This window comes from Poromitra crassiceps (genome assembly GCF_964638095.1).
Source record: "Poromitra crassiceps genome assembly, chromosome: 2".
Lineage (NCBI taxonomy): Eukaryota > Metazoa > Chordata > Actinopteri > Beryciformes > Melamphaidae > Poromitra > Poromitra crassiceps.
Genome location: NC_139624.1, coordinates 67,683,542 through 67,698,423, shown reverse-complemented (window position 1 = coordinate 67,698,423; position 14,882 = coordinate 67,683,542). Strand labels below are relative to the sequence as shown.

Genomic DNA, 14,882 nt, shown 5'->3' with positions numbered 1-14,882 from the left:
TGCACTGACAGCTGTCCAAATTGTTAATGAATGAGTCTTCAGTGTCTTTAAAATCGTAAATGCTGTATTCCTAGCTAATAATCCATAAGAGATCATCCAATAAAGAAGGGAATTGTGTTCTCCACTGGGAAGTGTTAATCTGGCTGTAGATAGTGATAACTGTTTGGTATCACTACCTAGCTCATCAGGACAATCTTTTTAATTGCTGCATAAATTATCAGCATTCAGACTCAGTCTGTAATTCATTTTATTCAAAATAATTGTAATATGCTATGTAATATACTGTATATGTTCTTGTATGAATTATCAATTGTGATTTGTAAAGAAAACCTGTTCTAAATTAAGATAATAAAACAACTGTGCTCATTAATTAATTGTGTCAGAATGATGACCAAAAAGCAACACCAGTGGTGAAGATTACATCAACTGACTTCAGGATTCCCTGAATTTATCTGTTACTCATCCATTTAAATGTTTTAAACATGTAAACAATAAAACAATTAAATATAGATATGATGTGGTATCGAAATCAAAACCGATTACAATTGTCTCATGAAAAACAAGACAGGAGAAGCACATTAGATTGTAGTTACTGCGCTTTTCCCTTGTACTACCTACACATCTGTTTAAGGTTTAACACAGACAGAGTGCAGTATCTGCATTTCTGGGGTCATAGGTCAAGTAATTGATAATTGTTTTGCCCCCCAAAAATACTTTAACGTATACATATTTAATAAGCACATTGCCACTTTTCAACCTATATCTCATTTGGCTGGACAGTCAAAAAACTTTAAAGCCATTTTTCTCAGTTTCAGTGTTGGCGTAGTTACTGCGGTTATGATTTGTAGGGCAGTATTGTTTAGATGTCTGATGTCTTTGATGCCAAAAATAAATGGTTAAAGTGACTGTTCTATCGAATTTCACAAAAAGGCATTTTTCTCAGCTTCCATTTTCAGATGCTGAAACCATGCTGTATTCAACTGCTAATGCCTACATAATTACTAACTCTACAAACTAACTCTTTTAGACAGAGAAAGCACACATTCTATTAGTTCTTTTGAGATATTTTGTGTTCACAAAATCCTAGCAGAAAATAATCCTCGGCTCTTGAAAGATGAGCCAGAATCCTCAGAAAAACCCTTGGCAGAAGCTACCTACAGTAAAAAAAAAAAACTGTTGGCAGTGAATGTGTTAAATTGTTGTGTGTTTTTTTTTTTTTTTTTTTTTTTCTCTTCTTCCTTCCATTATCAGAATCTATATTTATTATTAATAAATAATGACATAGCAGAAGAAGCTGAACACTTGACTAGTTATAATAGACCACCACCACCAGTCATATGCAATGCTTACCTAAGCTTTAGAGATCTTTGAGCATTGATGATAGCCATTGCATCAGGATGCACATAGGAGGCATATGCAGAAGATGACCAACGGCCCATCTGTTGAAGGGATGCTGTTGAAATGCCCTGTAAGGCTGCAGACGTTGCTGCACCAATCCGAAACGAATGCCCTGAGTATTGCTTTGGGGGTATGTTACATTCTCTTAAAAGTGACACCATGACATGACAATTGTATGATAGAACTGAAAGCAAATGAAATTAATAGACCTGCAACCAAGCTGTGAATTCCCTTAAAAGTGACACATGACACAACAATTGAATGATAGAACTGAAAGCAAATGAAATTAATAGAAGACCTGCAACAAAGCTGTTGAATCTGAAGACAAATGAGTACAATGTTATATCCGCGAAAGCACTGCTGATGAATCTGAGAACAAACGGGATGAGTACCAAGTTGAAAGTGCCAAATCATAACATGAAGTTGTACATAAACAAAACCAACATGAATGTGCCAAATCCCAACTGCTTATATGTGGATAAACAAGATGAGTTAAATGCTGAGTGAGCTGAAACATGCTGATGAAGCTGCTGATAAACATAACCGATACCAGCCACAAATTTAGTCAGCAGTTACGTACATGTTGGCGTTATGAGTTTAACCAAAGATGGAAAATGAGGCTGAAGCTGTAATAGACAAAACAATGCTCAACAACCAAGCTGAAGACTGCCGGAATGAATGTGCTGCTTCACAACTTTAACGCGGCTGCTGAAAGCTTAGGACAAACGTAATTATTAGAATGCTGGATGAAAATGCAAAATTGTGAGTGCCGTGACTGACTAGCTTAGCATATCTTATATTGTACAATGCTGAAATGATCAAGAGCAAAGCAATAGGTTGCATGTAAAATTCACTTGACATGATGCAAGGGGGATTTGAGAATGACTCATGTATGTTGACAACTATAGAATTATTATAACCTGCTTAGAAGTTGTAGCATCAACACGAATTAGCCAGCAATGACTAATAGCCTGCAATAATCTGAGAAATTATGATTGCAGCCAGCAATGGCCAACTGGTCAGCAATGAACTAAACAGATATTCATTTAGCCTGCAATAGTCAATCAGCAATGACTGGGCAGCAAAGTTCCTTTTATAAAATGTGATTGAATTTCATTGAATTCCAGAAAACTATCTTCATAATGCAAATAGCTTTAGGCCAGTGAACTTGCAAAAATCCAAGACTATGAAAAACTCGGAGCTGAAAATGATGCAACTGCTGCTTATTCATTTGCTTTTAAATACCGTATATACTGAAAGCCAGGCAAGTGTGTTTTTGGATTGCAGGTTGAAAAGAGCGTTCACCCAGATTACTGATTCGGCCTGCTTTCTGAAAAGGAAAGAACACAATTTAAGTAAAGAATAAACCATACAAACAATTTGATGTGGCATATGAGGATTACATGCATGAATGCCAGCTGCTGAAGCTGGTTTAAGAATCAATTGAGTGAAAAGAGCCTCTACAATGATGCACATCATCATGAAGCCATTAGCATGTGGGCTTACCAATGTGAATTAACACCAGCTGCTGAAGCTGGCTGCAGACAAGAATATGAAGGCAAGAGACGACACTCTTTATGCTTTAAACAACTGCCCTGGTGCCATTTTGCTTGAACCAATGGGGCAACACTAGGATGATCATAGCGACATGGCATCCACTCAGAGGTGGTATTCTATGAACCAAAATGGCAGATTGCTGATGTTGCAATTGAATGACACCTCTTACAGATTTCTGGCAAGACGGCATTCTGCCTCGCTTGAAACAAGGAAAGAGGCAGAGCAGCTTCTCCTCTTTGACTGTTCAGACCCGAATCCGTCCGGAGCATGTTATAAATATAGTCACGTTATAGACAACTAACCAACGCTGATGGCCCTTATGGAAACAATGATGCTCGAAATGGTTAAAAGTTATACAATTTGGTCATTCAGTGGCATTTTACCGCCATGAAAAGTAATGTTAGCTGCTAGCATTAGCCACAATAGCCGACTACCCATACTGCATTACATTATCCAAACACCCGAACGGCTCACGTTGCTTTTAATGCATAAAACAAAGCCGATACAATGATTCACATTGAAGAACACCACGTGTAAAACCACCGTAACATAACGATGTACCAAAAATCCATTCAATTGAGGCCCCACAAAAAGCAGGTTTGAACCCATAGAGGGCACCTTGTGAAAATGATAAAGATTGTAGAATATCTAGCAGTTTGGTCTCAGGTGTGAAATTCTGGCCAGAATTCTAAACAAAACCACCCCAAAACCATATATATATTGGTTAAAGCTGGAAAAAAGTTTTGGGGTTAGTTAGAAACATTAATGACATGATAAACTGCTGAGGCAAGATAACGCACAAATTTAGAATGCAAAATGAAAATTGCAAATGTGACTCACGGAGAATGTAGCCTATGAGCTGCAAGGAAATAGCCTACATTGAATTTGACCATACAAACGATTACATTTATGATGCTATGAGAATTACAGGACTCATGTCTTGGGTAGGTTTAATAATGTGATTGAATGAGATACTGAATAAACCCAATCAACGTGTGAGCTTCCATGCTGCATGAATGAAGCCTGCTGCTGAGGCATGTGCCTTGCGAATGCTGAATACTACCCGACCAGAAAAACGCTTGAAACGGAGCATGAATTACATCTCCCAGCATGCTTGGTGCTGGTATGGAACACTCCGGGTGATGTCATCACGTTGCGCCTTCAACGTTACCCGGAAATGCCAGCTGCACTGATATGATATGTAGCATGAACAGCATTGTTCAGAATTAACCACCTAGTCATCACATTAATGACAGATAAACAGCAAAATCTGAAACGTAATACCCGTGTTACGGTGCAATGCAAAGGAACAATGATCCACATCATACTGCATTTAACATGTGCCTTGTAGTCCATGGGCCAAACCCCAAAATTTCACATATCGGTACCACTCAAGTGGGCAAATTCTAATCATGATTTTTGAACAGGTATATATCCATAGATGATATTTTAGTATGATAGCCTTTGCAGAATGGTAGCTTTGTGACAGTTATCAGCTCATGAAGTTAGCCAGCCCTTACAATAAATTGGATTCTAGGCGCTGATGCATACCCTATTCTATGCAGATTTTCAGTACCTTTACTCATGTTCTGTGAGAACATGTTTGACAACATTTTAAAGGGCCTTCTTAGCTTTCATTTGAGCTCAGTTGTGAGTCTGTCTGACAAATAAAGAGGTCACATAGGCTCTTCAAAGTGTCAGTGACATTCATTTTTCCACAATTTTCGCCTAAACTATAGTCTTTATTTCAGCACTGTGGCAACTAGGAACATCACAGACACAAACAACAAACACTGGAATACTCACAGGACTATAATGATTCAGAAAAGGTATAATGTACCCATACTACCCCATCGTGAGGGGTGAATGTGGCCCTTAAGGTAGAAGAATGACTTCTCAAGGGAAATGAGCCAGAGCCCTAAATTTAACATATCTGTACCAGCCAGGTGGGCAAATTTTACTTGTGATTTTTTTAAATCCCTAGATTATGTTTTTATATGATAGACCTTGATGACTGGTAGCTTATTAGTGCTTATCCCCTCTTAAATTATGGACTGCTGTCGTTCAAAACCAGGAAAGTGCCCTCCCTGGAAATCACCTTTCTTTCATTATCCGTTGCCTAGGGTGTGTCTGGACTACTGTTAATATTACATAGATATAGGCAAACTATCCTATGATATTGTACATACTATACTATACTATACTAGATATACTATGCTTGTCTACTAAAGTGGCACATTTCTCAGTCAAAAACAGAGTAAATTGACACGTTTCTCAGTCAAAAATAGTTTTATTTGTGTTACATTATATGAACAGCTACTGTACTGTACATTCAAAATGTTTCCAGTCTTTCAGGACAATATTAGGACAATCTACCCTTCCTGAGACACCATGCCACCCACGAGGGCAACACCATCATCGTCATTCACATCTGAGTGTGCTGGTTGGCACATTTTTGTAGTTTGCACAGGTTTGTGCACTTCAGACCATTATTGAGACCTGTGCACTCTGGTGGTTTGCACATCCTCGCACACTTGCAGGAGAGCAACTGCAAAACGGTCTGGTGCTGGGGAACCACACATCCACTGGATTTCAAGCTGCCCCTCATCGTCTGTGGTCCACCCATGGTCCTTGGGGCTTGGTACAGATGGCTGGGTTTGAAGAGACCGTCTACAGATTGCAGTCTGATCGTTTGCATGAATGGAATGCATTAATAGCCAATCCTCAAATGGTGGAAGCTGGCTGCATAAGTTGGTATCGGAGGAGGTTGACATCTGTAATGTGTGTAGAGGGTACATATACATGTGGCACATGATTTCCAGCAGCTTCTTGAAGAGCTCATTAGAGACATCTCAAGCACGGCCGAGCTCAAGGAAGGCTTCTTGATATGTCCTGTCTGTTCAGGGTGCCCACTTTTCCGTGTCCTGCAAATGCGCTGACAGTGTTGCAGCCAGTGAACGTGTGCATGCCAATCAAGGCACCAGCAATACTATTGCCGCATGATTTGCATAGTTTGGTGATGTCCAGGAACATTGTCTTGTTCTGTGTTCCACATTTTTGGTACATTGGGCATGGGATGTCCTTGCTCCAACCCAGAGTCAGTAGCACGACATCTGTGTCTGCCATGATGATCACTGCCTTGAAGCCAGACTCTGCTACATGGAGAGCATGCAGGTGTCAGCTTCTTCCTGAGAGGATTTGAGCTGTGTTACCTCCTCCCATTGGTTCTTGTTGATTTTGAAGCAGACTACTTCACAGGTAACATATAAGGCCTTGTCTTGTAGTTTCCCACAGGCCACGAGACTCCTTAACATACATACATATTGTATGTTTAATTAGGTATATGCTATTTGCACCTGTACATCAAATACATCGAATTTAAAATGTTTAAGCACGTCTAAAGTATGCACATGACATGTGCACCTATGTGCAGTGAATATGCCACTGTCTCTGACTTGTCTTATCACTATACTGCCTTATTGCTTGTTGTGTCTCTTGTTGTTTTTGCACTCATATGCCCTGTTATATTTGTACTATGTTGTAAACGGAGTCCACAGCAAAATAATTTCACACATGATACTTGTAGCCTACTACGGAGTGACAATAACAATCTTGAATCTTGAATCTATCTGTGTTTGGGTCCTTTCCATTCCTCAAACAAGAATTTGATCAGACTGACTTTGCTGGCAGCGCTGTAGAGCAGTTTCCTCCACTGCTGGATGTTGTGGCTGGAATCATGCAGGTTGGCTACATCTGGCGGGGCAACAGTTCCAGTTGACAAGCTGACAAACTCATATTGGTCTGGACTGAGTGGATTCACAAAGGAGTTTCCCATGATATCAACAATGGAGTGTACTTTAAGGACCATAGGTGGACCACAGATGATGAGGGGCAGCTTGAAATCCAGTGGATGCACGGTTCCCCACACCAGGTGCCGTCTTGCAGTTGCTCTCCTGCAAGTGTGTGAGGTCGTGCAAACCACCAGAGTCATGTCTCAATAACGGTCTGAAATGCACAAACCTGTGCAAACTACAAACATGTGCCAACCAACACAGTGAAGAAGAGCTTGCTGCACAGCTGACAGACTCAGATGTGAATGACGATGATGGTGTTGCCCTCATGGATGACATGGACTCAGGAAGGGTAGATTGTCATAATATTGTGTTGAAAGACTGGAAACATTTTGAATGTAGCTGTAAGTATACCGTAACACAAATAAACCAATTTCTGACTGAAAAGCGTGCCAATTTACCCTCTTTTTGACTGGGAAATGTGCCAATTTAGTAGACCATTAAGTATAGCATATATATCTGTCTAGTATAGTATAGTATGGTATGGTATGTATAGTATCATAGGATAACATGCCTATATCTAGACATGTAATATTAACAGTCAGTAGTCCAGACACCCCAGGGAGAGGATATAATGAAAGAAAGATGATTTCCCATAATTCCCATAAGTCCATAATTTAAGAGGGGTGGTTAAGCACTAATAAGCTACCATGGTCATCAAGGTCTATCATATAAAAACATAATCTAGGGATGAATAGGAATTTGAAAAAATCACAAGTAGAATTTCTCCACCCGGATGGTACCGATATCTTACATTTTGGGTTCTGGCCCATTTCCCTCGAGAAGGCATTCTTTTACCAAATTCAAAGGGTCAAATTCACCCCTCACGATGGGATAGTATGGGTTCATTATACCTTTTCTGAATCCTTATAGTCCTATATGAGTATTCCAATGTTTGTTGTTTGTGTCTCTGATGTTCCTAGATATCACAGTGCTGAAATAAAGACTATAATTTAGGCGAAAACTGTGGAAAAATGAATGTCACTGACACTTTGAAGAGCCCATGTGAGCTCTTTGTCAGACAGACTCATAACTGAGCTTAAATGAAAGCTAAGAAGCTACCCTTTAAAATGTTGTCAAACATGTTCTCATAGAACATGTTTAAAGGTCCTGAGCCTAAAATAGGATATGCATCAGCACCTAGAATCAAATTTATTGTAAGGGTTGGCTAACTTCATGAGCTGATAACTGTGACAAAGCTGCCATTCTGCAAAGGCTATCATACTAAAATATCATCTATGGATATATACCTGTTCAAAAATCATGATTAGAATTTGTCCACTTGAGTGGTACCGATATGTGAAATTTTTGTGTTTGGCCCATGGACTAAATAGGGGAAAATAAGAAAATGTCCAATAAATATGAAAAGCTACTCCTGTGGAAAGGCTATCATATATTAATTTACTTATATTGACCCTATAAACAATTTAGTATAGGTAAAGTTTTGCCCACCCATATGGTACTGATATCTGGTCTGGCCCATGGACTATTGTGAATGCTGAAGTAAAACAATGAACTACATTTCCCAGCATGCTTGGTGCTGCTCTGGTCTCTGGGTAATCACGTCACCCGGAAATGCAAGCTGCGGTGTTTTGATAAGAAATTCGTGTTAAAAGTTGGAATACCTTGCTTCTGCGTGAGGGAACTTTGCATCTGGCAATCCTGGATTAGACAAAGCAAGGAGTTTGAAGGACTGCTACTGCCGACTGGATTTTCAGTGACCAGGAGGAATCTCCCTGCTTTAGTGCTGAGTGAAATGCAGCAACCACGTCGGTTGCGGCGTCTGAATACAATTCAGACGCCGAGCTGGCTCAATGCCTTAATGATTTTTATGTTCGATTTGATGTTCATGATTTTAACAACAAGCACTCCGAGATCAGAAACAATCTCCAGCTGGCTCCACCGTTGAATCCTTTTTTTGATGAACACGATGTAATCTGTGGCTTTAAAAAGTGCAAGCCCAGGAAAAGTCCTGGCCCCGATGGACTTAGCGGTCGCCTGCTGAAAACATGTGCTGACCAGCTTGGTCCCATTTTTAGTTTCATTTTTAATTTGTCTCTCTCTCAGCAGAAGGTGCCATCCCTATGGAAACAGTCCATAGTGGTGCCCGTTGCTAAAATAAACAGTCCCAAAAGCTTGAACGACTTCCGGCCTGTTGCTTTAACCTCTCTGGTTATGAAGCAATTTGAAAAGCTAGTTAAAGCAGAGCTCCTAGCAAAAACTGAGCACCTGCTCGACCCCTTTCAGTTTGCGTATAGAGCACAGAGAGGTGTACAAGACGCCACAGCTACCCTACTCAACCTTGTCTGTAAGCACTTAGAAGGCAGTGGGAACCACGCCAGGCTGCTTTTTGTAGATTTTTCTTCAGCGTTCAATACGATCCAGCCTCACATTTTGGTTGAGAAACTTGTACGCCTTTTTTGCTTAGACGCAGGTCTTGTTGGATGGATCTTGGACTTCCTTACAAATAGATCACAACAAGTAAGAGTAAACGGAACTCTGTCCAGCTTCTTAACATCCTCGACCGGCTCACCACAGGGGTGTGTTTTGTCTGCCTTCTTGTATATTCTGTATACAAATTACTGTTTTAGCCGTCATGCCGACAGATTCATCATCAAGTACGCTGATGATTCCATCATTGTCAGCTTGCTTGATGGGGATGAGGTCGGCCATGGCCAGGTTTTAAATGATTTTCTGTCATGGGGTGAAGAAGCCTTCCTCCAACTTAACGTCTCAAAGACTAAAGAGATCTGTGTTGATTTTAGACGATCCTCCCCAGTTCCCCAGAACAGTGTTGTCCATGGGCAACCAGTAGACTTGGTGACCAATTATAAATATCTTGGCACTATTTTTGACAGCAAGTTGAAGTTCGATCTAAACTGTGAAATGCTGTGCAAAAAAGGTCAACAACGTCTCTTTTGCCTAAGGAAGCTTGCCAGATTCCAGGTTGACAGGACTCTGATGAAACTGTTTTATTGTGCCTATATCGAGTCTGTAATCTCATTTTCTATTATCTGTTGGTATGGAAACCTTGGTATTCAAGGGAGGAACTCTCTCGGGAGGATTGTGAGAGCGGCATCTAAAATAGCCGGAGTAAATTTTAGTACCCTGGACCACATTTTTAACAAACAGGTGCTTAAAAAGGCCATGTCCATTCGCATGGACGATACTCATCCTCTCTGCCCAGAGTATGTGCTGCTCCCTTCGGGCCTTCGGCTAAAGGTTCCGAAGGCTACGAAAAACAGATACAAATTGTCTTTCGTTCCTGTTTCCATCACAGCTTTAAATGCTGCTGAGAGGAGGAGATAGTGCACTCTCTCTCTCTCTCTCTGTCTCGCTCCCTTTTCTCTGTCTCTCATGCAGCTTAAACGCTGCTGGGCGGAGGAGATGATGCACTCTCTCTCTCTGTCTCTCTTTTTAGGTAGGTAATGTTGCTGCTACAAATATTCTTTATATATTTTATATTCGAGATATATCTTTATTTATTTTTTACCTACCTATTTATGCGAGCTCAAATAGTCCTGGACTCTTATTACTTTTAAGTTCATGTACGTGTCTTTTACTACTTTTAAGTACATTGTACGTGTCTTTACTACTTTTAAGTACATTGTACAGATCCCTTGAGGTGTGTTTTTTTACTTTACTTTTATCCTGTGTTTACTTGATCCATTTTCTGCTGAAAAACTGCTGCACATGCTCCATGTTTGTTTTAATTTGTTCATGTTTTGTTTTTTCATGTATTCGCTATGCTTTTTATATCTGCTTGCACACAAATTGCCCTTCTGGGACAAATAATAAACTTGAATCTTGAATCTTGAATCTTGACAAGAGAGGCATATCATTGAATCATGCATCGCCCGTGAATTAGAGTGGCTACAAACATTAACAACAGCGCGACCAGCAACGCTTGATTCCGTCATTTGCAGACTGCAACGATTTAGCAGGTAAGCCTGCCTTGCAGCATGATAACATTTAGCAAAGCTGAACTGAGCAGCACACATTGCCTTGATATGAAGCAGCGGTGTGAAGCGACATATAGTAGTAGTATTCACTACAGGATCGAACAGATCCTCAGAATCGCTCATGGTGAGTTGAACCAATGCAAAATATACCAACAGCAAAATATATGTAGCGAGCAATTGCCATACAACCTGATGCGAGCCTGACAGCAGCGATGATTGAGAGGCTGAATGAGACAGAAACAAGCATATTTAAGGAACCCGCCTCCAAGCGATTGGCTTACGACTGGGTTGTGGAGCAACGTGATAGGCTTACACTGGAGGTGCGTAGGGTGAGAGGTGATGAGAGCAGTGATGTGACACTATGCAATTGGTTAACAGAGACTGGGCGGCAACCAGCTGATTGTTCATTGAAACCCGGAAATTGACAGCTTATTATGATCTTGTGAGTAGATTGAAGAGTGGAGATATAAAGTGAATTAAGGAAGTGTAAAATATATTATAGTCTTCCTGCTTGAACTTACGTTGAGAACTACATGTCTCTGATGTAGCTGTGTTGTTTTTGGGGGCAGGACGGCAAACTACCCCGTGGGCCTGGGCAACAGCCGCATCAGCATGTTGGTGGCAGACGAAGCCGAGCCAGAGCCTGTTGTCATGACGATATACACCCTGCACATGTACCGCGAGCCCCGCCCCAGCCTGCCCATGTTTGGAGATCATGTGACCTGCGGCTTCCTGCAAGTAAGTGAGAGCAGTGTTACACACACATAAGCACATGCACACACACGCGCGTGTGCGTGCGCACATACACACACACACAGGCACGCGTGCGTGCGCACACACACACCAGACAGCTAACGGTTATGTTGACGTTGAAGATGCACTCTGCGGACAGACATGTCTCATACGATTATTTGAATGATGATCGGCTTTAGTTTGTACTTTCAAGTAATTTTGTTTTCAACCACCCTGTAGTTGTTAAATAGGTTGGATTTGGTTGTTGTTGTTGTTGTCATCGTCATCGGTGCCATTTTTTGTTGCTCACATTCATGGCAGTATTTGATCCCTTGATCCCTTGATCCCTTGCAAAATGCCAGAGGTGCATTTTGCAATTTGTGTATTTGGTTGTCAGACTTTGGATTGCGATATCCTATCCAACATTTGACCATAATGTTATTCGATGCAATTCTTATTCTTATGTAATTTAACAGGTTTCTGGCAAGGTTATGCTTTGGGCTGGTTTTTATTGAATTCCGCTGGTTTTAAGTTGTGATTGGACTGGTTTTAAGTTGTGGTTGGGCTGGTTTTAAGTTGTGATTGGGCTGGTTTTAAGTTGTGATTGGGCTGGTTTTAAGTTGTGGTTGGGCTGGTTTTAAGTTGTGATTCGGCTGGTTTTAAGTTGTGATTGGGCTGGTTTTAAGTTGTGATTGGGCTGGTTTTAAGTTGTGATTGGGCTGCAACCCTGACGACGTACCACAGATGATGGGACGTGCGATCGAGAATGGAGTGAAAGGAGCATGATTGTTTGAACTTTAAACACTGTGTTTATCTTTATGGTTTGAACCAGGAAACAACAGCTACATTTGTGGGCAAAAACCTACGTATGTATAGGCTGGTAAACCAGCCGGTCACGTGAACTCACATTTCAGAAATGAAATGTGATTTTATTTTTTTCTTCTTTTTCTTTTTGCGGGGGGTTCCTATCTGGAGAAAACCCCAGAGGAGCACGGGGAGAACATGCAAACTCCACACAGAAAGGCCCTTTATGATGACCAGGTGGGCAGTAGGCACTAAGCAGAGCCGTGTAAGAAGAGTTGCGACATCTCCATTCACTCCAATGGACCAGGTTTTTTACTCTCAAGAGTTCCAGGAAGTAAGGTCCTGGATTAAGCAGCACTGTCGAGTTGCTGCAAAATAGACAGTTTGTGTTGTACTCTGAAAGGTTTTTTTCCCCCTTGAATCAAATTGTATATTATCAGCTTTATTTTAGCATGCAAAAGTAGCGCGAGACCCATTCCTGGCTGTTCATTGGCTAATGAGTCTCGCATTTTGGTCGTCCGCTGATGCCACTCTCTCTCTAGAGGACACTAGCACTGAGGACATGGGGATGGGGACACGCCCTCAGCACCCACAGCATCCCAGAGGCCTGTACTACAAAGCAAGGTTTAGGTTGATCCTGATAAGTTTGGGTTTAAACCTGGTTTAGCCATACTACAAAGCAAGTTAACTTCTTACCGACATATATTTCCATAGCAACTTATGCTTCACACTTAACCTGGTCCGCAGCAGGTTAAGTTGCAAGGATAAGATTAGACCTTAAATACACCGCCCACGAACCAATCGAATCAGCAGTTTGGAAAAATGGCCAACCCCTTTCTGGATGAGTTTCCCATCGAGGAAGGAGCACGAATTGTAATGTTGAATTAATCAAGGACTAAAGCCTTGCACTTGTTGCAGGCTACATTTTAATTAAGCCCTACTTACCACTTTGGAATATGTTTTTATATATTCATTTTTGTGCTCTCAAGTAGCCTAGATACTAGGGATGGGCATCGAATTTCGAATTTTCGAATAATCGTTGTTATTATCAAGGTCGACTTTTATTATTGAAATTCAAAAAAAAAAAAAAAAAAAAAAAAAAAAAAAATTTGAGTGAAATGTTGCATTGTCTGCCCTGATTCTAAGTATAGTCAAATCGCTTGGTTTGAGCAAGTAAAACAATTTTTATAAGCATTTTAAGCAAGGTTTATGGAAAAATGAATGGCGGATGAAATCCCATGAAGAGGGAGAGGGGGTGACTTTGGCACCCCTTTGGCACTCAGACCTGAGCCTACTAAATATTTAATGAACCACTCATGATTGTCAAAACTGTTTTTTATTTTCGAAAATGTCAATGTCATGTAACATGTTCTTTACATCAGTGGTGCAATGCTTGTTTGAGCTAAAAATCCACAGCAGAAGCTTTTTATATTAATTAATAAAGCCGTAGACTTAGAATCAGGGGAGACAATGCAACATTTCACTCACACAAAAAAAAAAAAACATTTTTTTTTTTTTTTACATTTTTTTTTTTTTTTTCGAATTTCGAATTAAATTCGAATTTGGCCAGCGAATTTCGAATAGTGTTTTTGCTAGAAATGCCCATCCCTACTAGATACGTTGTTTGACCCCGCTGATTGAATGCAGCTGAATAGTGAGTGGAGAAATATCACTAAACCGGCATAAAAAGGTTACATAAACGTCTCCAAAGCGCATGGTGCCGTGTGCGCAATGGAGCTGAGACTGACGTTGGGTTGGAATTGAAATGGTCATAGCCTACATGCTAGAAGAGCCTACTACATCTAAGCAATTTAATATGGGATCACCTGCACACAGGCGATCCCATATTAAGATGATTCATATCTAGGCTACTCCTGCATTTTGCAGCTGCAACTGTGTTGCTTTTGGCCTGTATGATGTGATTGAACTTCATATTTCCAGCATCATTATATGAAATATGGAGATATGCGACTCTGCTGACAATAGCCTATATATGTGACCACAAAATAGGCTACTTTTTATCAATGAAAACTATGCCCGCATCGCCTCAATTCAGTTCAGCAGTTTTCTTTTATATTAGGATATCATTATTTTATATATTAATTATTCGATCAGTGCAACCACACACATAATGAGTGATAGAGATCATTATTCATTGAGCATGCATTTCTAAATCTATGGTCTAAATAGGCTTACAGATTGTGGAAATTTATAGACTGATATTACACATTTACATTTACACTCGCAAAAAGCTGCTGTAGGACACTGGCGCCGGAACAAGGGGGACATGGGGACATTTTGTCCCCCTTAAAATTTGGTCCCCCTAATTTTTTTTTTTTTTTTTTTTTTTTTTAATCTGAGGGGGCAACTGCCCCTGACGCTTAGAGCCCACTTTACACTGTTTACACAGCCTGTGATGCTTGTTAAAGCCGTGATCGTTGTGGGATTATTACACCTGAGACAGACAGACCCAGGGATCAAGTTACAGAGAGCCCACTTTACACTGTTTACACAGCCTGTGACACTTGTTAAAGCCGTGATCATTGTGGGATTATTACACCTGAGAGACAGACAGACC

The 14,882-nt window shown here is 40.6% G+C and overlaps 1 protein-coding gene across 1 annotated transcript in view; it reads left to right on the top strand.

The window, feature by feature from the left end:
• The window catches only part of cped1 (cadherin-like and PC-esterase domain containing 1), a gene marked incomplete at both ends in the record, with an annotated part of 146,348 nt that overhangs the window by 72,002 nt on the left and 59,464 nt on the right, over positions 1 to 14,882 (top strand). The window contains one exon of the mRNA XM_083662827.1: positions 11,338 to 11,506. Coding sequence (XP_083518953.1) covers positions 11,338 to 11,506 — 169 coding nt within the window. The remainder of the gene's footprint in view (positions 1 to 11,337; positions 11,507 to 14,882) is intronic.